The 23,549-nt window shown below is 31.1% G+C and overlaps 5 protein-coding genes across 8 annotated transcripts; 2 read left to right on the top strand and 3 right to left on the bottom strand.

Annotated features, from left to right (window-relative positions):
- Nucleotide 1: 1 nt before the first annotated feature.
- On the top strand, nucleotides 2-3,435 carry LOC146529889 (uncharacterized). The gene is made up of 3 exons (XM_085200111.1): nucleotides 2-129; nucleotides 1,478-1,658; nucleotides 2,592-3,435. The coding sequence occupies exons 2-3, from the start codon at nucleotides 1,626-1,628 to the stop codon at nucleotides 3,318-3,320; spliced, it is 762 nt and encodes a 253-aa protein (XP_085056237.1). The 5' UTR covers nucleotides 2-129; nucleotides 1,478-1,625; the 3' UTR covers nucleotides 3,321-3,435.
- Nucleotides 3,432-10,619, bottom strand: LOC146529888 (uncharacterized). 2 transcript variants are annotated; one of them, XM_085200107.1, is made up of 3 exons: nucleotides 8,990-10,619; nucleotides 6,725-8,903; nucleotides 3,432-6,577 (listed from the first exon to the last, which is right to left on the bottom strand). In XM_085200107.1, the coding sequence occupies exons 1-3, from the start codon at nucleotides 9,035-9,037 to the stop codon at nucleotides 3,507-3,509; spliced, it is 5,298 nt and encodes a 1,765-aa protein (XP_085056233.1). In that variant the 5' UTR covers nucleotides 9,038-10,619; the 3' UTR covers nucleotides 3,432-3,506. The 2 variants fall into 2 exon arrangements, with proteins under 2 accessions (XP_085056233.1, XP_085056232.1); XM_085200106.1 differs by having other exon boundaries at nucleotides 3,432-8,903; nucleotides 8,990-9,622; nucleotides 9,867-10,619.
- A 132-nt stretch (nucleotides 10,620-10,751) lies between these two features.
- Nucleotides 10,752-17,255, bottom strand: LOC146529887 (uncharacterized). The gene is made up of 5 exons (XM_085200109.1): nucleotides 17,000-17,255; nucleotides 13,711-13,834; nucleotides 13,047-13,199; nucleotides 11,718-12,875; nucleotides 10,752-11,362 (listed from the first exon to the last, which is right to left on the bottom strand). Exons 1-5 carry the CDS (start codon nucleotides 17,069-17,071, stop codon nucleotides 11,013-11,015), a joined length of 1,857 nt encoding a protein of 618 aa, XP_085056235.1. The 5' UTR covers nucleotides 17,072-17,255; the 3' UTR covers nucleotides 10,752-11,012.
- Nucleotides 17,256-18,286: 1,031 nt separating this feature from the next.
- LOC146529886 (uncharacterized) lies at nucleotides 18,287-21,332 on the top strand. The gene is made up of 5 exons (XM_085201056.1): nucleotides 18,287-18,770; nucleotides 19,104-19,252; nucleotides 19,790-19,953; nucleotides 20,572-20,831; nucleotides 21,215-21,332. Exons 1-5 carry the CDS (start codon nucleotides 18,431-18,433, stop codon nucleotides 21,301-21,303), a joined length of 1,002 nt encoding a protein of 333 aa, XP_085057182.1. The 5' UTR covers nucleotides 18,287-18,430; the 3' UTR covers nucleotides 21,304-21,332.
- stas (Transmembrane protein stas) lies at nucleotides 21,318-23,176 on the bottom strand. 3 transcript variants are annotated; one of them, XM_085201059.1, is made up of 6 exons: nucleotides 23,078-23,174; nucleotides 22,919-22,973; nucleotides 22,578-22,707; nucleotides 22,379-22,507; nucleotides 21,719-22,056; nucleotides 21,318-21,574 (listed from the first exon to the last, which is right to left on the bottom strand). In XM_085201059.1, exons 2-6 carry the CDS (start codon nucleotides 22,962-22,964, stop codon nucleotides 21,405-21,407), a joined length of 813 nt encoding a protein of 270 aa, XP_085057185.1. In that variant the 5' UTR covers nucleotides 22,965-22,973; nucleotides 23,078-23,174; the 3' UTR covers nucleotides 21,318-21,404. The 3 variants fall into 3 exon arrangements, with proteins under 3 accessions (XP_085057185.1, XP_085057183.1, XP_085057184.1); XM_085201057.1 differs by having other exon boundaries at nucleotides 22,817-23,176; XM_085201058.1 differs by having other exon boundaries at nucleotides 22,919-23,175.
- Nucleotides 23,177-23,549: the final 373 nt, after the last annotated feature.

Genomic DNA, 23,549 nt, shown 5'->3' with positions numbered 1-23,549 from the left:
TTTTGAATTGACCCAACATAATGGTGGCTCCTGTGAGTTTCTTAATCTTGCAGAAGACTTTTAATTAATTTCTCTTTGCATACTATGAACAAATTAAAAGGAGATACATAAACAAAAAGAAATGGAAAGGTCAGTAGATTGTAAGTGTAACATTAGTAATGACCGACTATAATTTCGATTTCTGTTAAAAGAATTAGTTTTAGGCAGTTTCAGTTTCGGTCAAAAAATAGGCCGAATTTGTGGTTGTGCCGAAACTTTTCAATGCGTGTTCATCAAGCACAACTTTTTGACGAGGTATCTAATAAGTCTTATAGTTTGGTTGGACTAATATAACAAAAAAAGTTTCAATGACATCCATCCTGTACTTCAGAAAATGTGAAAATGTGCGTATACAAACGGACATTTTTTTAAATCAGATTCTTGTCCTAATAGTTTTTTACATCATCCTAAATGACTTTTTTCATTAATTGTTTATAATAACGTAAACAAATTTGATTTTCTTTTATAAGTCTAACCTCTGTAATTTCGGAGGTAAGGAGCGTGGATAATTCTTATTTTTTATACATTGAATATTTAATTTCCTCGAGTGAGAATCGAACCTACGAGTCACCTTATACTCACAATCTTGTACAACGGTTTATTCATTTAATCAAATATGGAGAAATCACACTGTACCTACATAAACATTTATATGATTAGGAAATAAAGGGAAATGTTTCCTTGTAGCTTGTCATGAGGTTACACAAACCACCATTTTGTTTATACATTTACAATAAATATTTAACTGGTTGCTTCTTATATTGAAAATATTAACATAAGTACTTGTAGCAATCAACACTAACAATTTGTATAGATAGATATGTAGGTACCTATGTTTACAGTTTAGTTACGTAAATTTATACCTAACTTTGGCTTTGCAAAAGACCTTGCTCTAAAAACATTAAAAATAATTTTAATTTACTACCAGAGGCCAGTCGTGGCGCAGGGACATAAGGTATGATTGTACACGCGACTGCTTGTAGGTTCGATCCCCACTCGATGAAATTAAATATTTATTTAAATTTATATTTCCATTTCTTCTCCAGAATTGGGTGGAAAGTGGGACATGGAGTGTCTTAACACTAGGTTCCCTCTACCTACCCTACTGTGCGCGGGATTTATTTATTTATTTAATTTATTACCTACATCTAAAATTGATGGTTAAAAGTGAAATTTAGGACTTTAGGAAATAAAATAGTTTCGACATACAATCTCATAAATTTACTGGTGCAGATTCGATTTCCAGAAATACAAATAATAAAAACATAGGAATTCACATTGTTAAGGCTTTGAGCGTGAATTTGATAATATATTAATATTCACCGTTTTTTGCTCTTATAATATCATGATAGCATAACTGTTCATAGAAACCACATATAAAATTAGATTTTACGTCCAGTAGGACACCCATTGACACATAATATTATTTACATACAAGGTGCTAAAATGGTTATTGAGGTGTGAAGATTGAAAGGAAGTTGAAGAAGCCGTTAGTCGCATTCAGTTATTCTAACAACCTTGACAGTGTATCTTGAGTGGACAAAGTAATAGAAGTAGAAGTATCCAAAATTAATATTTTAGTGAAAATGTTAAAATCTACTTACCTTGTGATACTTCTTGTAAGTACTTTTTAATTTTTAAGTATAATTAAATTTTTATTCGTAGTGTAGTTTCTTGAAATTTGTTGAATTTATAATAAATTCGTTCACATTCATAAGAGGGTATAATAAAAATATATATAAAAGGACTTGTCCTCACTGACTGAGGTAAGACGCACGCACAGCCGTAACCGCTGATGGTAGAAACCTTACACATCCACTAAGAAGGGATTTTGAAAAATGTTAACCCTAAAGGGGTGAAATAGGGGTTCAAAATTTGTATGGAAAAAAATTTAAATCAGCATAAAAATAATAAGTGCATAAAATTTGAAATTTAGATTTTTAAAAGTATTTAATTGAACACGTGTTTCATCGTTTTCTAGAATTCTCCCCCTAAGGGTGTAAATAAGGGGTTGAAAGTTTGTATGGGAAAATTCTTAAATCGCCACCGATTTTTATAAAATTTGATATTTAGATTCTTAAAAATATTTAATTGAACATAAGTTTCATGGTTTTCTAGAATTCACCCCCTAAGGGTGCAAATAAGGGGTTGAAAGTTTGTATGGAAAAATCCTTAAATCGCCACCGCTTTTTATAAAATTTGAAATTTAGTTTCTTAAAAATATTTCATTGAACACATGTTTCATGGGTTATTCAAAATTCACCCTTAAATACGCAAGCGAAGATGCGCCCGTCCGCTATTAAAATATATATTGTCAAGACAAAATAAACGCTGTATGTAGCAGGGTAGGCAGGGTGTTAAGACACTCCGTTGCCCACTTTCCATCGTATACTGGGCGGCATTGCGTGTAGAGTGTAAAATATTAAATAGTTAATTCCCTCGAACGGGAATCGAACTCACAACTTGTCGCGTTTACAGTCACATGCTTGTGCTCCTGCGCCACGACTGCCCTCACAGACAAAAAAAATTGTAATAAAAATATTTTCTTTCAGGTGCACTTATTAAATAGTGAAGTGATTGCATATGGAAACTATAGAAACTACGACTGCGGTCCCTACGGCTTTGTTTGTGATGGAATTTCGAAATTAAAATTATGCGATGGCGAGAAACTGTTCGGCCCCACGTTTCTGTGTCCTCACAACACCGTGTGCAACGAGGAGTCTGTCGACATTTGCGAAAATCCACTTAACTATATAGATCCTGTTATAACACGCGCTGTCCGATGTCACAGCAACGAAAGAATCGCCGATCCAAGCGTAGATGACTGCAAAGGCTACATCTTATGCATACCTAATAAAAATCGATTTCAAGGTATCAAATTCAAATGCTCCGGAAGTACCATTTTCAGCGGCTACACCCGCACGTGCACGTCGCCTGAAAAATATAAGTGTCCTTTGACAAATGTGAAGAAAAGTAAACCTTCGTACTACGGTGATGTAAAAGGAGTAGAAGACCAAAATTCACAAAATTTAGGATTAATTCAATCAGGCCTTAGACCTATAGATTGCAAGAGCTACAAGTTCACAGTGACACAGGACACGGGTCCAGTTCGCCCAACGTACTTCTGCCCCTCTAAGCCTGTTAGTGGAGAGTTTGCTATCCGATGCACAATATTTTCAAACCACTTTTGTATGACTCTAGAGAAAGACTCCGAAGACCAATTCATTCATAGCACTGGTACCGTACTCCGAAGGCCAAGAACTGAATTTTTGCTACAGTAAAATGAAAATAGGTTGTACACTTAAGACTGATTTGATTATATTTTATTTTTATACGCTACATATAAGTATAATATAATAAATAGTTTGAAATTTAATAAAACAACATAGAAATTAATTATGAATATTTTATTCCAAATAATTACCAAAATAAATAATTTACAATTATTAGACTCTATACTTTTATTATTAAAACCTGCACTCATAACTTTCATCATCCACGCATTTTTTCCTATGTCTATCGAAGACTTCATCAGATTCACACTGTTTGAGTCTACGTCTAAATACTGAGGACTTTCTTGTACACACGTAATATTTTCTACAGTCTTCAGGGAATTCAAATTTGCCTTCATTTACACATATGAAATTTTTAGTGAACTGAAATGTCTCACTCGATACGGATTCTTTTGTTCTGCTTTCGCTTGTATTTTTCGAATCTTCTTCAAATGTGTCTTTTAACATACAATGAACAGTATTTCTATTAAGATAATAACCTTCCTGACATTTAAGTTTAAATCTCACAAAACCTCTTTTGTTCTTGGCACAAATGTAATAATAATCGTTCGACATCACATCTACGAACCTTCCTTCAGCTAAGCATTTAAACTGATTATTTCTAATGCAATGTGATAAATTATTTGTGCATTGTTTTTTAATATCACTAAAAACAGTACCGATTGGACATTTTCCAGTAATTGGTGATTGTTTGCCTATACAAATGTAGAATTTATTGCAATCGTTTTCGTCTGGATATTTGCCATGACTTCTTATTTTACAAGTAATCGGTTTCAATATATCAGTAGGTTGCGTTGCAGGAATTTGTCTAATATTAGGTGTCGTGACACTTAAAAAACTTATTTCTGTTTTGGTCACTTTTGTTTGGTATTCCGTTGTATATAAATTATTACCATTAACATCCTTCTTTTCTTCTATATTTATTATATCTTTCATAGAATGCGTAACCTTATTTTTTTCTTCATATGGTGACGTTGTGAAATCATATCCTACCGTTTTAGGTATTTGTGGTACATTAGCGTTGTATTTTACTAAATGTGATGTTATATCAGTATATGACAAGTCATCTCTTATGATATTTGTGGATGTTGTAGAAAAGGTTTTTGACTCGGCCGAAAATTCGAGTCCTGTACTTGATAAGTCTTGCTGATTTACTGAACCATATTTGAAAGAACTTGTACCCATATCTTTGTAATCAGTAGTGAAATGTATATTCGATGGTTGTGTTGCATTAAAAACAATATCTAAATCATTTTTATGTGTCATAGAATTGTTAGTTACAATATTATGCAATTTGAGTGTATTAGAAGATGTTTCCAAGTTTCCAGTGAAATTTTTATTGAGTGAAGAAATATGTAAGTCTTGACTTTTATTGAAGGATTCGTTTACATTAGTTTTATTTTGTTGATAAGAATTTTGAGTGGCTTGTGAAGATAACGGTACCGCCGTTGTAATATTTTTAATATAAGTTGCCACAGCTACTTTGGTTACTGCAGAGATATTATCAGCTTTTACGTCTTCATTTACGAGTTCCAGCATTTGGTCCGCGCTACTATTTTTGAAATTTGTTTGTTTGTTTGCTTCTCTAACACCATTCTTAGAAGTATTCAAACTTATATTACTGTCATTAACACTATATATATCAAATTTTGGTGTATTAATGACGGACATATTTTGAATCACAGTATTAGGTGGGATCATATGATTTGTTTTATTATTTTCAATATTGATAGGTTCGGTCCTTGTGTCTTGTGATTTATCAGTAATGTTTAACTGTGGTAAGCTTACTTTATTTTTCATTATTTTTGTTACATTAACACTGTCGGTATTCATATTGAAATTTGTATTATCAAATTCATTAAAAAACATTTTATTTGACTTCGTTGCATTGTTTTTAATTTCTGTATCGCTAAATACGTTTTTTTCTCCATTTTTATTGGAATCATTATTTCCATATTGCTCTGGCATATTAGTAGTATTATTAGCCAATAAATTAGCAATATTATCAGTGTTATCAAGCGATGTATTATTTGTAGTCAATTTTGACTCGTTTATGATCGTTTTATTGTATTTACTTATTACACCATTACTAATCCCAGAACGATCATTGACTACAGTTCTGTCATCTATTAATTTTATTTCTTTGGCCTTTGCGTATCCATTAGTTTGGATTGTATTATTATTCTCTTCAATAAGTTTCATTTCTTTTATTTCGCCATTAATATTATTTTGCAAATTTATATTCATAACCTCCCCTTTACTAACACTGTTATAGTAACTTGGTATATCTATTACTGTAGCGTGTGTCTCTTTTAAAATATTGGTATCACCAGTTGTGTTTTTAATATGCGTAGTAGAATTTTCTATAAATTTAGTTTTAGTTACATTGTTTTGATCTAAGCCAGAATTTTCTATTACATTAATTAAAGTTCCTTTATTAGTTTCTACATTTTCACTAGCATTTTTACTTATGTTTCCTATAGGTAATACTATTTCCGCAGCAACGTTTAGATCAATAATCTCACTATTTTTAAGGGTTATAATTTCTTTTATATCATTATCATTGACCGTTGTATCATTTGTCATTTGCTGTGAGCTATTATATTCTGAACTATTGTACATTTGGGTTGTAATTTCTGTATCACTTGTTACACTTAAAATGGGAGCTGTTGTATCCGCGAAGGTTGTATTCGTGAAAAGTGTTGTATACTTTTTAGCTGTGATTTTAAGGTTATTAAATATCTGTATATTTTCTTTATTGTCAATAGAATTTACATTCATATTGTCAGTGTTATTAAAATACGTTAATATTTGTGGGTTGTTTTCCTTAGTAATATTTATACGGGATGATGTTGGATTATTTACAGAATTCTCGATTGCGTCTTTAATATCTCCAAAAATGTTCATATTTATTTCAGTTACTTTGTTACCGTTTTTATCCCCCATCTCTGTGGTACTGAAAATTAATTGTGTCCTATTTTCAATATTTTGAGTACCTTCCCGTAATATTTTTAAATTACTATCTTTAAGAACTCCGTCGGACATTTTAAATTTACTATTTTCATTCTGTTCCAGTTCTAAGCCAAAATCTCTTGTAATATTGATTTTTCCCACAGCAGTTATTATATCTGTACGCTTCTCAGCTATATTTTCAATAGGCATCTTTGTGTTACTATCAAGTATTAGTACATTAGTATTTCCAGTAAAATTGACACGAGATTCAATTAAACTTGTGTTAAATACATCTGTAACATTAAAATTTTCAAAAGTATTAAAAATGTTTTTATTTTCATTAGGCAAATTTGTTCGTGAATTACTCCTTTTGACAATAATGGCATCAGAATTTATTATATCATTTATATAATGCGTGTTGGATATATTATTATAGTTACCTGACTGTACCTCAGTTTCATAATTTGTTATATTGTTTCTTAATTCGATGTCTTGGACTGTGGTGTTTCCAAATTGATATAAACTTACAAAGATATTATCATTAAATTTTATTGGATCTAAAGTAGATGTACCTTTATGCACTGATTCATTACTACTAAAAGATTGAAAAGCAGCTTGTGTTGTACTTAATTTTTCAGATATTTTTTCATATACATTATAGTGAATATTACTTCCATTAGATTTTGCTACTTTTTCAGTGCTTATAAATGTATTGTTGGGTACAATAGTTACTTGTCCATTATAATTGTTAATTGTTGTATCCTTTATAGAAGTAAACACCTCTGAATTAAGTTCATCTTTAACCATCGTAGGTTCAATGCTATGCTCATCCGTATACAAAGTTGGAGTGGTATATGTATTTCGATCTTTCATCGATGTATCATCAGACATCTTTGTTGACTCTGTATTTATAGCCATGGAGTTATTGGTGTGTTTGGATGATGAAAATGAAGAGGTTTGCTTTAAAAAATAAGATTGACTAGAAATTACTTCGAGTGTTGGTGATGGCTCCGTTGCATATGACATATCACGAACAATTTCAATATTTTCTTCTAATTTTAAAGAAGAAATTGTAGATAATGAAACATTGGCAAAACTGTTTTTACTTAGAGTATTATTAAAGTCTTTAGTTATGCCTTCCTCTTCAAATTGTGATGCTAAATTTAGATTTGGTGTCAAAAATGTCTTAGGAATAAAATTACTAGGCTCCGTTGTTAGTGGTTGCTCGTCAGGAGATATTATATTTTTAAATACATCATGTAATGTAGATTTTTTAGTATTTTGTAATAGGTCTACAGTTGCATACTTCAGATTTGGTACCTCTTCTGTCTTATTGTTTAACCTACTACTATTATTAATATTAAGCGACTCAGTAGTAGTATTATCAATTTTCTCACTAACATAATTTTCAGCTTCGGTAACAGTTACAGGGTTGTAAAATATATTTTTATCCGTTGCTGTATATTTTATAGCTTTACTTGTTTCACTTAAAGCTTTGGGGGATCCATTATTTGCTTTGTTTTTATATACCTCCGAAGTTGGCATATTATCCCAAATATCCAAAACATGAAGCTCAATAGTGGGATCTGTAATTATTTCACCAATTTCTACTAATTGAGTATCATTTACTTTTTGTACAGATATTTTATCTGTTGCAATATTAGTTAAATTATGAGGTTTATTAGACGCAAGAGATATGCTTTCAGTTTCTGTTAAATTACTTATATTATTCGAAGAAATACTTCGATTACTTGTTTTATTATATGATACTGAGGTAATGTCAGTTTCAGTTGATGCCCCATTTACAAAATACTTTGTATTATAACTACCTTGATCAATTTCAGTTGTATAATCAATAGGAGATGAATTTGTAAGTCCATCAAATATGGTATTCTTAAGTACTGTTACAGGTAATTGTTGAATATTTTGATTTTCATAATCCTGTTTATTTTTGGCATTGTAATCCGATGAAAAATCAATAAATAGACTTGTAGAGTTTTCAATGTCACTGATTTTATAATCTTCATTAAAATTTTTTGAAAGATTTGAATTTGATAAAGCATTTCCTATTTCCGTGCCACTAATATTATACTCAATATTATCTAATATTACCTTTGCAAAAGTTGTAGGTGCCAATTCCTCATTGGCTGTTGATTGTTCTCCAATTGTAGTTTCACGTGAACGATATATATCACTGTCACTTAAATCACTACTTATATTTTGTAATGCACTTTCTGTAGTTAAATCTGTAAACTCTAATGTCGATGAAGGTATTGTACTCATAACAATTTCTGACAATTTGTTTTCACTTGTTTTATTAGAGAAAGTTGTTGCGATATCAATGTTTTTTAATGAAGGAGTCACACTTATGTCGTTCGGTACTTCACTCTTTTGTGTTGACTTGAGAGTGGTCGTTGCTACATATTCACATTCAAAGTAATTACTGCCCTTGCACACAGTATTTCTGGGACATGGGATAACAAAATCATCGACTGTAGTCGATATACCACCGCCTAAATCAACGCATATTTTAAAATGTGTTGAATTCACGCAATGAAAGGCTTTTCCATTACAGTTAATATTTTGTGTAGAGACAAAAGGAAACACCGTCACTGTTATCTGAAAACATAAAATATTGATTAATTTAACATTGATTTATACGAATAAAAATATTTTAAGAATACATATATATATAAAGAAATTACCACAAGTGCGATGAAAAAAATATTATTTTCTTCCTTTTTAAAAGCCATGGCCACATTTCAGTATAGATTTAATTATTATCCAGTACAAGGAGCGCACCGTCGAGTATGAGTCGTTTATCGGGTTGTATTCAACAGAATAACATAGATATATTTTCATTGGAGATAATAATTAAAATGGGCGCGCGGGATTGTTTACACAAGGACATCTCACCAGTTTACACAGTCACTCATGGAAATATCTTGATTAGACAGCACATGCAAATACACCTGACACTTATTTTCATATTGTTTACTTACATATTTCCCGTGGCAAAACATTTAGTTCATATCTATTTCTATCATAATAATAAGTTAGAGTAATCTACTCATCTATTTATCTATTTCCTCTTCATCATCACCATAAAAGTGTCTGTCTGTGATTCCCAAATAATAGTGTTTTTTCAAGTGCATATACTTGTTTATATACACGATACTAAAACACTTATAAATAATTTTAAAATGTTTGCCGGTCGTTTATAAGTTTATGGTGACAAAAAACTTGTTTTATCTTAAGGTCACCTTTTAAGTTATTTTCGCTGAATAAAAGACCTGACTTAGCTATGGCTATTTATTATCATCTTTATCAGAAACTTCCTGTAAATATTTGTCTACATTATGACACTATTGCAGTAAAACATGAGAAATATACAAATATTTACTACACTGTGGATTTTACCTCAATAACTCAATTACATCAACTTAAGTAAATAGTGAGTTTAATTGACATGATATCATAATTGAGCTCGTGGCCGTGGCATGCGAACAGTCGGCATTTGTGGGTTCGATTCCCACTAGGGAGAATGTTGTACATTCCTATCTTCTCAAAAAGCTAGCCTACCTTCAAAAAATATAGCTCAGTCACTGCTTCATCGGTAACACCCTACCAAACCATCATTGAAATCGGATAATGCCAATGTTGTACGTCGTACTCTTTTGACTAATTCGGAAGCGTCTTAAGAACTTTCGGCCCTTATAGTTTCCGCACTTTTTAAACATAAAAGGAACCTTTATAAGATCACTTTATTGTTCGTCCGTCCGTTTGTCTGTCTGTCCGTCAAGAGCCTTTATCTCTGTAACGCTAGAAGATATCCATTTGAAATTCAAACCATATATTCATATCTACGTTCCTTTGATTTCCTAAAAAAATCGTATTTCTACATTTACTGAAATAAATCTGAAAACTATTTTCTACTACTATTAACCTAAAATATAAGATTCAAAATTTGGTATTAAAGTTGCTAGTTCAAGGTATCAGATTAAATGGGCTCTGGCTAAGCTAAGCTTGAATTTCAGAAAAAGCTCGATACCTCCAATATTTGTACGGAACCCTCGGTGGATGAGCCCGACTCGCACTTGTCCGGTTTTATTCTGTGATCTCCCTTAACGTGTACCGCTTAAGTGGCTGATTTGATTTTATCATTCTATTCTTTAAAAAATTATCAGTTAGGAAATATCCAGCGTCTGAATTAATCTGAAAGATTCTTCCTTTCCTTCCTTTCCTTCCTTTCCTTTCCTTCATCTTTTAAAAAGGATTCTAATATATATGAAAAAATATATTTTACTTTGCGACGACGCAATAAATTTTTTGTTTTACACAGGACCAAAAGAAATAAAATGTAAATCACTGAGGTTTTATATATAACTATGCACGGAATGGGCTTATTTGAGATAAAATAACTTTAACGATAAACACAGAGACGACATAATTTTTTGAAACAAAATATTTCTTTCAAAAATACATGTATTATTTTTTCTTGTACATAAATATTAATCTAACATAAATAGAATATCTACATAACTTATAAATATTAATATAGTCTTGTATTACATTTAGTTATATAAAAAATATCACAACAGTCTTGTCAATAAGTATCTACGACTTAAACGAACTCGCTTTTCTTTTCAAGAAATGGCAACATTATCGAATATTTCTGAATTTTTTTTTTATTATCTACACTCATCACTTGGGAACAAAGAAGTAATTTTAAAAGAACCACTTTCTTTTTAAGCTCAACGATCTCACTTTACTCTGATAAACTGATACTATCGCAATTATAAACCAAACGATGGACGCTATAGCCGTTATTATTCCTAAGATAAACATAGAACATTGTATACCCTGTTCCTCCTGTAATACAAAAGAGAGCCCTACAGAGAAGACAGCAAGGAAGATAGCTGATAACGTTTCTAAGGTGCTGTGAATTTTTGGCCATTTCCGGGCTCCAACGAAGTCCTGAACAGCTGTTTCCCAACAAGAAGTGATGGCGCCATAACCGAATCCTGCTATGACACATCCTACAGAATACGCATCATGGTTTGTTGCTGCTGCTAAAACTGAAATAAATATATATAAGTAAATAGGAATTTTTAAGGCTACCGTAGCGCAATGGGGCAGCGTGTGACCGTAATAACGTTAATTGTGGGTACGATCCCTACACAGGGAAATGAAATTTAGAAAAGAGTGTCTTGACACTAGATCCTCTTAAGGTATCCTATAATGTGGAAAAAAGACGTGCTTTAAGAATAGGAATTTCATAAGTGCTTTTTGTATTTTACATAAGGATAAATTTAAGTTATTTTATTATCTTTCATTATTGTCAACGACTCAAATCATCAATCAAATATAAAAAAAAAAAAAATCTGTCATTATTAATATAATCCGATGAAAGGGAAATTAACAATTATTTACCGAAACATGCACAAGTAGATATGACCAGTCCACCAACGACGACGTACTTAAAGTTTCTCTTCGGCGTTTGAGCCAACCAGGGAGTACTCAACAAGAAGCACAACCAAGTAAATCCGTGTAGAGACATGAAGAAATTAGTTTCTAGAATGGCTAGCTTCGGCTGCATCTGCAAACCTATCATTGGCAAGTAAACGATACCGATCGCCATCAGGCTTAGCTTTGTGAAATTTAACAACAGTGCTGGATAGAACTTCCCACACGACAATGACCTTGTTAAAGGCTTAAAAAACGTGTCGTTTATATTATACATCAAGTATAACATTCTTCGTTTTATTCTATAAACCCTATATGAAGGTATCCAAAGTTTCCTCTTCATATTCACATACGCAGATCGGCATCTAAAGCCAAACGAGTTAAATATTTTTTCTGTTTCAATATCTGTCATAGGTGCTATCGTTTCGTAAGTAACTTCTAATTCTGAATAGTCTCTGGTGTCATTCACATCATTGCTTCGTGAGTCTTTTCTTACTTGATTAATTATGCAATCATCGATATTATCTCCTAAAGTGCTGAGTCTCTTGATAGCAAAGCTCAAGCGTTTTTTATTAAAATTAGATACACTTTGATTATCTTCTTCTTCACTCTCCTCTGGAATTTCAGGAAGTATTTCAACACCAAAAATATTTCGTCTCTTTTCCTCCGGACTGGGAGGTGGCGTTATAGTTTCGATAACATTACCATCATCATAATCCATATCTTCAACTCGATGTAGATTATCATCAGAGGGGCTCTTCCAACACTTTTTACTAATATTATGTAATTGTAATTCGGTTCCATAAAAATTATCCAATGCTTCATTTTGGTATACCATAAATGTCTGTGACAGTTCTTTGTATCTGGTAAAATAACTACTTTTTCTTGCTTCATCTACTTTTAATAGCATTACTGCTGGTAACGTTTGTAGCATAATGGCAGCTAGTAATAGGTACGAAAATTGATATTCATAATATTGTATCAATATGTATAGAATGTGTGGGAAAACTGACTGTCCGACTGCTTGTCCTGTGAAACATAGGCCTCTTATCAATCCCAATTTTGAGTCGTACGTTTCAAATAGAACAGCATCTACTTGAGCTGATATTAACGACGAGCCTAAACCTGAAAAGCAATTTTATTTACTTTTAGTATTATTTTACAAATTTCTTAATACATATGTTATTTTCCATTGTTATTTCAATTTTATTAATTTATTAATATAAGTATCTTATATTATTATCGTTAGTTTAAACGTAAATATACAATAAAAGGTAATATTTATTTGCTTTATACCTCCCAATATGCCATACACAAACGGCTGCCAAAAGTACGATGTGAACGCACATATCAGCAAACTAATAACCACAAGCACTAGTCCTATTGACGCCATGATCCTGTACCCCATCGTTCCTCCCCAAGAATCTGCAGCCTCTCGGAACCAACATTCTGGAATTAATAATTATAAATAAGCATTTATTTTATCTCTTCATTTAGTGGGCAGTAACTGAGTGTCATTAGTGAATATCTACTTTTGTAGTGACAATTCATTTATTAATTTAATTTAAGAATGTTTAAAAAATTTCAATTTTCTCCGATAATATAAAATACATGTAAATCGTGATAACTAAAATCACATTATTATTGGTTGTGTTTTTTAAACACAACAATCACGTATCAACGTAAAACAATGTTTATTGGGAACTTGTTGTCATTTTCCAGCATATGATGCATTTACTTATTTACATAGATTCATATTTTGTCAGATTACATAGAAAAAGATATTTAATATAATTATTGGTGGCGGTTGGTAGTCTGGATAATCGCGAATCTGTATAAGAGAAGAAGAAGAGGGCTGTATAATCGAATTTAAAAACTCTACTGTACTTCAGAACATATTCTTTATTTCTTTTTTATTCTATTTTACTATGTTAACCAAATAGTTAAAGTAGACTCTTACGTGTTAGTCCATAAACCAAGACAAATACTGACGGAGCGGCAAGACCAAGCCATAATGGAACTTCTAAGTTGGCTAATTGAACCCATATCACACCATATGACAACACTAAGCTTGGCAGGCACACCTGGAAAAGAAATTTAAAATTGTCAATAGTGTAGAGTAAAGAACCTTACCTATAACCTACAAAATTTTTTTTAGATCCACGTTGTTTCATACAGCAGGGCAGGCAAACGGAACCTGGGAACCTGTTCTCCACTTGTCGCTGAATTTTCGAGACATTACTTGTTGAGTAGCGGGACTCTACCTCGCGCTATGCCTGGGATAAAAGAGCGAGGAAATTAAAGTATTAAATTATTCATTTCCCCCATTGAAAATTGTTGCGTACAGAACATTTTCTTTTGTTTTTATTTAGCTGAAATCACATTTTGGTGCCACCATAAACACGACAATGTTTTAAAGCTGTTAAAGAAACAATATGAAACATCGACGACTCAGAATGAACTGACTGGGTTGGCAATTACCTCTTTTGAAGCAGGTTTAGGAGCAAAAATTGATTACAAATCTTTACTAGAGGAATTCAATAAGGCAAAAAGCCGAAAAACATTCGTTTTGTAAAACCATTTTTCAAAACTACTTGCTTTTCAATAACACTGGGCATTCACACTTTTTGATTATCATGAGTAGGTAGATTATATGGTTTCAAAATATATTTGGTTCCGAACTGCACGTCGGCTACGTCATGTCATTTATGATTAATCAATTTAACACGTGACATAATTAAGAATTCATAGTGGATTATTACTATTGCTCTAATACGTAGCTATTTACGTAATATAAAAATTTTAACAAATCAATCATCATTAGGATTTTACGAAAAAAAATCAAAACAAACGGACGGACATACTTCGCTTAAGATAATGACAATTATTAATTGGTAGTTAAATAAAAAAACATGTTTATATTTTTACAATTTATATTTTTATGTAGATATCTTCTTACTTTGCTGTAATGATTGTTCATGAATATACATTAATGAAGGTCGAATCTGATTTTTTAAGCTTTACACTTCGATCAACTATTCATATAGTTAACTACAGATATATTTTTCATCGGGATAAATCTCTATTTCTTTTAAGCAGCCGATTTTTGGCTCCACACAGAATTTATTATAATAATAATAATAATTTAAAAGACATAAATCCTAATATTACAGCCTTTTTATTGTAATTGTGTTACACAGAAACATATACATAACTTTTATATAAGTATAATATCTATTGCAGATTTTCCTGTCACTTACAGCCGTCTCGTTTGTTTGTTTATCCAGATATGCTGCGCTACTGACAACATGCACCACGGTCGTACCGTCTTGTTAAGATGCAAGCGGATAAATATTTACATAAAATCAGCCATATATTTTTATAAGAACACAAATATTTAGACAAGCCATACCAGAGCTATACAACCCCAAAATTCGCAAGGACAGTCCATCTTTATGGTGGCTATAATATTATGGAGAGATGTGTATAAATATATAATCTTATAATTTAAGTAAGTAGGTACAAGTGAAGCCAGTCATGGCTCAGGGACACAAACACAACAGATTGTGGGTTCGATTCCAACTCGAGAAAATGAAATATTAAATATTTTTATTTCCTAGTGGCAAAGCGCGGCGTTTTTAGCTCTTCCACTCAACATTTAATGCCTTGAGAATTCGGCGGAAAGTAAGGAATGGAAGAGTCTCAATGAGAACGGAGTGTCTTGTTTCCCGATTCCCTCTACCCTGCTATGTGCGCGGTACAGCGTGAAAAAAAAACGTAAATATATTATTGACTTAAGTACGTGTACGCTATAATATGGTATAGTTTCTTTGTACATACAGCCATTGTGGGTTCATTCGCCATCCTTCATTAATAGAAACTCAAGTAAATATAATGAATAGTAGTTAGTTAGGTACTTCAAATAAATTTTGATTTCTAGCATAAATCATATTCCTCTCTATTCCACTCTTTGACGTACCACTCCACTCCACTTTCATGTACCTTAGGTAAGTGATTAATATTTTATTTAGATATCAAAGAGCAAACATAGGATTATTGAGTGAGTACGTATGTACCTATTCATTTCAGTTTAATGTTTCTTTAATTGATTAGAAGCAACTTTCTGCGCAGTGGCACAAGTGCTACTGTAAACTCCACAATTGGGAGATTCAAATCCCAGTCAGGGGAATTAAATATACAATATTTTAATTTCATGAAGCTAAAAAACTTCAACAATAAAAACCTATCTAACCTTACTAGGTCGCGTACAATAAGTATGTGTTTTCATAATATATCCATGTATCGGATGGTTCAGCGAGCACAGCTAGATAGATAGATACTTATTCGCTAGATCTTCTTGTATAAGATATTTTAAAATATTACAGTATTAATTAAAATGATGTATGCTCTGTCTAAAGTATACAGGAGGTATCATTACAATTGACAGCGTAGTCTTTGCGTCGACAAAAAATAATTAGTATTCAATGATCGTTTAAATATCGATAAAAACAAAAGACGTACTGGACGACGCTATAACATGAAATATATCTATAGATGCCTATAATAGTTGTGTTATTGGTCTTTATTTGTCTTAATTAAACTATTAAGGCCGTCATGGCGTAGAGGCACAAGGTGTGACTCCAAGGCAACAGTTGTAGGTTGGATCCCCACTCGAGGAAATTAAATATTATTTCTTAATATTTTCAATTCTTCGCTCTGGCACCAACGCAAAAGCCCGGGGTTGAGTTCCACCATTCAACACGGCTTTGTCTCGAAAAATTCAGCGGAATGGAAAAATGAGTGTCTTGGCACTAGTTTTCCTGTGCTTACCCTGCTTTATCATATGCGGGATACAGCGTGCAGCTTATTTATAGATTTTCTTGAATTAAACAATTAGTTAGGCTATAACTAGCTAATGGGCATATAAAGATATTTCTTTTGTCTCTCCAACGCCTATACTTAGTATTTTTTATGACTTAAGATTGAAATTTCTCGCACGATTAAATTGCGTTTCTGTAAATATATCTTTATCACCATGTATCGATAATGACGAATAAAGATGAATTGATTTGTATGTGACATATCCATCCGCAACCAGATAACTTTTTCTTTATCAAAAGATAATTGGAACCAACCATTGGAACAAGTTAACTAGCGCATTTCTATATATATTAGAAAAACGACATATTTTACTATCATGAAACAGTTAATACTTATGTAAGTAATGACTAATGTGTGATAATACATACATTCAAAATCATAACACAACCAAGAAGTGGCCAGCGCCAGCTCGTGCTCTGAGCTCGCTCCTCAACCTCCATTTAGAGTTCTTTTTTCAAGCATAATTTTGAATTTTCTAACAACATTATTATTTTTTAAGCACTTCACTCTCTACAAATATTTTCTTACACGCGACTTTATAAAAACATATCGACTGGACGTCTTTGAACGAGCATGACGTTGTATTGACGACTCTATACGTACATCGACAGTGTTATCGGAAGACCCGAACACGGCTACTTTGTCTTATCTTATCGCGCTATTTTGTAGTTATTTAAATGCTTAGAGAATTTATTATTGAACTATTAGTGAAACAAATGAACTGGTAATATGTTAATGTGGTTATAATCAAGAGCATCATAAGTATCATAAATTTTTTTTTTAAATTACGATAACTTTTGGTACTTTATGCATAATGAGCTTATTATTTTTGTAATTTATTGTATGTCATAGGTAGGTACTTAAATGACTTAAAATAAATTTGATTTCTGAGTAGAAATCAAATAGTAGTAATTAGTTTCTAGTTATATACGATAGTAAGAGTTAGTTATGAGTTTTTTGAACCTACTTTAAACTGTACCTAACTGTAAATGAAAAATAACAAAAAATATCATAACTCAATTTTGGGAATCCCTTGACATTTTCCAAGCCTTTACTTCTATTATTCTAGGGATTATACAATCGTTACATATCGTAAGTCGTAATGAATAACAACATGTTTAAAATTAATCCAGTAGAGCGTAGATGAATTATCTTTATCTATGCAAATAAAAAGTATGTATTTATTGTTTTATATAAACATTTGACTAAAATCAAAATAAAAAAATATACTTTGTACATGATTTTTTTTATCATTTTTCTATAATTTTTTTAAAACCATTGAGGAATTGAAATACGTAACTATAATAATTCAAATGCAAATACAATCTGCGAGTGAAGATAAAAGGTATATAATAAAATGACACTAAACTATTATCATTCAGCCCTTGTATGTATGTACCTCGAGTAGGTACATTTAAATTGTTTTATTGCAACGATTTGCATTAGGAGTACAATTTTAATCAAAATGTACTTTGAAATAAATTATTTATAATTTAGTGATGTAATGACACTATTTATTTTATTGTTTGAAAATGCCTTAACAAGTACTTATACACTGAAATTAAGAATTGTGAAGTAGTCGGGTCATTTGGCATGTATGAAAAAGATAAATGACAAATATCAACTGACATTTGCAATATACTCTTGTCATTTGTCAAATGATTCGATTTTGTCAATTTTGCATAGCAAACGATAACACGACACAACTTTATTATTTTAGTGGGAAAAATATTGAATTGTTGCAAAACAAGATCAGATAATAGGAAAAATCACTTCTTATATATAATTTCAAATGTACCATGACTACAGCAAATACTTTGCAGGACTTTTCAAACTCAATAAACCAATTAAAAACAGAATGTGTGGACGCCGGCATGAGCGAAGAGGAGTTTAAAGAAATGTATAATGAAACTTTGAATGATATAGTTCGAGAATCTCATACAGTGCCAAATCAACGTAGACATCTATATAAAAATTATAAATTTCTTGTTATATGCCTTTTAGTAATTATTGTAGTAATAAATTACCAATCATTGTACAGCTGTTTCATATGTAAAATTCAAGAATATATTTATCCAGGCTTAAGATTGTTAAGAAAAGCATCAATTCCTTTTATATCTTTATTCCCTGCATTAACAGGTAAGGATAGAATGTTGTTATAAATGATTACTATATTTTTTTCTTTATTTAGTATTTACTATATTTGCTTACTATACAGGATGAGAAAGTATTTTTTGGATTTTTTTAGCTACTTAAAGGTCTAGATTTACTAGAATTCTAGAAAGAGTTTATAAGGTATCAGAAAACCATAATACATTAAAAAAAATTAATCAACAATCTTTTAAATTCCTTTAAAGTAGCATAAAAAATCCATCTGAAATTTTTATCACCCACAAAAATCTGCTGCATTATTTTGCGGCCAACTCAGCCTGATAAACTTGCCACTAATCAAAAAATATTTTTTGTTTACAGAATTATATCAAGAAACATGTCTAATACAAAACCCATTCTTTACTGTAGTGGACATGGATTGTTGGCCATGTAGCTCTGTTAACAACATTGGAGAAATTTTTAATCCACAGCCTGTTCATCAACAACAAAATGCTCCATTTATTTACAAGGTAAACAGCATATTAGTAAATAATGAAGAATTTAAATTAGAAGTATACATAAATTTCATAATGTTTGACCTGCACTTCTGTTCTTGTCATAGTTAATTACATTTATGAAACCCCCCTCCACCTAGTGTGCCACCAAATATTTTGCAATTTTACACCAATAAATCACTAAATTAAAACAACAGTATGAAAATTATTATTGAACAAATTTCATGTTCTAATACTTAGATTTTACATATTGTCGCTTTCATACACAATGTCACAATCAAACCCCCCACCCTCATTTTAATCTGTAAATAAAGTGTGTGCAGGAACTCAGCACCGCTCTTAACCTTGATACCAGAGAAATTAAAATAAATATTACATTTCCTCGAGTGGGGATCAAAACCGGCGAACCCAAAACATTTAGTTGGTTTACAGTTACACTTTATGCACCTGCACCATGACTTTTTGCATTTTAATATGTAATATAACATAATTTATAAATGGCCCCTTATCTACTATTTTTAAATAGACAGTATAATTATTATAACATTTTAGACTGAACAATTAAAGATGAATTTTGATGATTTGAGAAAATTGTATATGAAAAACAAAATTGTGTTTGATAAAGAAAGTCCCAAAGTTTATGTAAACAACAAAAACTATGCAACTGCGGAATCTGTATTTGAATTAAACAATGTAGAAGAGAATCTTTTTATTTGGTAAGGCATTTACTAAAATTACAAATTATATACCAAAAAAAATATTTTTCATATCTCCTATCTTGAATCCGGCACCCCAAGTTGATGTGATGTGTTAGTGGCAGAAATCAACAACAAACTTGGTGTTGTTATGAAGACTTTGCAATAATATATTCTCATAAGTAAGAATGAAACCCTCAACTGTCGCATTTACGGTCCTCAAAAATTATAAGCGAGAGACTAATATTTTTGAAAAAAGTATCAATAACTATAAAATGTAATATCTTATTTGACTCTTGTGATAATATTTTTGAAACCAATTAAAGCCTAGGGGCACAAGCAGCACCAGTAAACTCAGATCTCTCTGACAGGTTGAAGGTACAATTCCCACTCAACTAAATATTTAATATATTAATTTCCTTGCTGTGATGAAGCAAATTGCGGTGTTGATTCCCACCACTCATCACAAGTGCCTCCAGAATTTGGCAGAAAGCAAGCTTTTTAATAGAGAATGGGAACACGGGTTTTATGGGGAGTAGAGTATCTTAACACTAGGTTCTCCAGTCTCCTCTACTCTGCTATGTGCAGGCAGCATGAATTTAAAATAAAATTTTATTAATAAAAATATTATTTTTCTAGGAAATTAAATAATTTCAATGTAGCAAGAATATTAAGGCAAATAATACCAAGACCAAAAGTTGTACCAAAATTTGGACAAAGCACAGAAAGATTTATTATAATTGATTCAAAACACAACAAGTTTCATATACCAGACACAGAATGCAATTTTGCATTTTTATTAATATTAAGTGGAACCAGATTAATTGATTTACGACCAGCTGATGAATGCAAGCTCCAATGTAAATCTTTCAAGGTGGAATTAAAGGAATCATATTTATGTAAGAAATCAATAAGTATCTTGAAGCTTAATATAATTTATGACTGGTTTTGCTACATTTTCCAATGAATTATTGAGTATTATAAGCATTGAATTTTATGTTATGTATATAGAAACAGTATAATATAAAAAATATATAATTTCAAGTTTTATGGGTTAGATACTTGGTTGTAGAATCCTCATACAGGAAAGAGTCAATTATTCTCATTACCCTGCTCTGATGAGACCTGTCTACCCTAAAATATATTCAAAAGTAGTAGTAGTAGTGTGGTCAAGTATTTTGAACATATTTTAATGAAACTCTTGCAGTTGCTAGTTACATATATCTTGAACTCTATTAAGGAAAAATATCTTTGGAAAATATAATTTCATTTAAATTTTTAGTGTGGTACAACTGGTGGTACTGGCGGCCTATTGTTCAACAGTCATCGAGTAATGAAACATTTATAGCACATGTCGGCTCATATTGTTAATTTGAACAATAAACTTGGAATGTATCAAATATTTTATTTTATACCACATAACATGTAATATATTAAATTGTCTAAAATAAATTAGCTAGAAATAAATAAAATCATTCAAATTTCTCTTTTAGTTTCTGTTTGAGTAAAACTGGAACTAACGAAATCAGAGCAAAAAGGCTCAATACTGTAATTGAAGTCCATGACCAGGCATCACTTGTGGAAGTTAAAGTATGTAAAGTTTGACCAGCTTGTATTGCTACAAAGGATGGTGGAGCTACTCCTGTAAAAGATTATATATAAACTTAAGTACATAACATTCAGTTTAAGGACATAAAAACAATATTTATTTACTGAATCAATATGCTATATTACAAACTAAGCTCTAAATACCACAATTAAACCAGTAAATTAATGTGAATCTTACCTATGAATGTTCCCAAGGCAAAGGGTACAAGAGGCACACCAATAACAGGTGCACTCATGTTGATAAACCAATTGGGCAAAAATGGCGTAACCCTCAAAAATATTATATAATTTAACAAATTATTTTTATGCTTTGTGACAGCCTTTGACCATTCTTCAGCTTTCTCTGGGAAAAATTTCCTGACTAACTTCTTCCCTAAGAGGTTAGATAAAAAGAAGCATAAACTTGCACCAATAGCTGAGCAACAACAGACTAAAGTTAAAGCTAAATAAAATGGAAATAAAAACCCTGACAGAATACTCAAGAATATTGAGCCAGGAATTGCGAATGTTTGCAAGCTGTTGTAATAAATTAAGAAATATTACCACCATTTAACATTGTATGATAACAAAAGTTGTCTTGCCTATTAGCAATGTAAAATGCATGAATTATATGAAACAAAAATCAGTAATTTAACTAATCCTTAATTATTGGTTAACTATACAAAAACCAATTCACACAATTTTCAATCACTATGTATTTAAATTCTCAGTCAATTATTAATTTGTACTGGTTTTAATCACACAAAAACGAATTATCGCATAAATATCAAAATTTGTAATCTGTTATCACTTATTCAGATATTAAATACATACATGTATTAACTTTAAAAAAGGATACAATATATAAACTAAAAATACTCCCAGTAATACTTCCAAAAAATATTTGTCCTTATATCTGTCCAAAATTAAACCTAACTCTTTAGCTTCCTCTAAGTCCCATGGTAACTTTATATGTTGCTTTTCATGTCTAAAATAAAAACAAATATTGAAAATAACAGGCCAAAAATTTTTAAATAGCAAATATAGTATACTCTTACTCTTCCAATTCAGGGAATTGTTTGTATAAAATTCCCAAAGCTACTAAGGACAAAGAAAATATTATAGCAACAATAATTAGTGCTTTTGAGGTTGATAATCCACCATCATGTTTCTTTACTGCAGATTTATCTGAAAATAAATAAATAAACATTTAAGTGGAAGAGTAATACAATAATAGAAGAATATCATTTCTGGTTAAATATCATTAAATTAGCAGGTATTGTGAAGGAATAGGTACATGAAATAGGATAGTACAAAGCGATACAATCAGTTCTTATATTTCGTATTCTTGGTTTGATATTGGATGTGGAGGAGACACAGGCATCTTGTATATCATCACCTTGAGTCTCAGGAGCACGAGAAACATTGCGACGGTCAATGTTCATTTTTGGGACCTAAATAAGTCAAGGATTTTTGTGTCAAACAACATGTAACACTATTAAAAGATTTTTGCACAAATAAATTAGGATAAATATATATTGCTTCATTCAAATCTTACGTTTGGAATAAAGAAACTAAAATATATTTGAATTACAGATACAGTGACTTGTGACTTAAAACTTCAGAATCAAAATTCAAAGTGACATTTGTCTTTAAATATTGATAGTTTAATAGATTATCCAGTGTCGACCATTGACTAAATTCATAATTATCTATTAATCTATGAGTTTGGTAATGAAACTGCAATAGAATATGTTTTGAAGAAAGAAATATGCTCAAAAAGTCTCTTAAAAAAACGATAGCCACCCTACAATGCCCTGTTTTGTGCCGATCGAAATAAGGGTCACGTCACCTATTCAGGGAACTAAACAACAAATCAAAAAAAGGCTTTTATAGGCCACAATTAATGCAGTTAATATACTCAAAAACTATGGAGGTTATACGCTGATAACAATGTAAATTATTTTTTTTTACAATTAATATTTTTTTATTAAACAATTGACATGTAAAAACACTCAAACGCTAAACCA

The sequence above is a fragment of the Heliconius melpomene genome, chromosome 17 (assembly GCF_056956725.1).
Source record: "Heliconius melpomene rosina isolate 202511_hmr_F chromosome 17, ASM5695672v1, whole genome shotgun sequence".
In the NCBI taxonomy this organism is placed as follows: Eukaryota; Metazoa; Arthropoda; class Insecta; order Lepidoptera; family Nymphalidae; genus Heliconius; species Heliconius melpomene.
The sequence above is the reverse complement of the archived record's forward strand: the minus strand, read 5'-3'. Positions and strand labels throughout refer to the sequence as shown.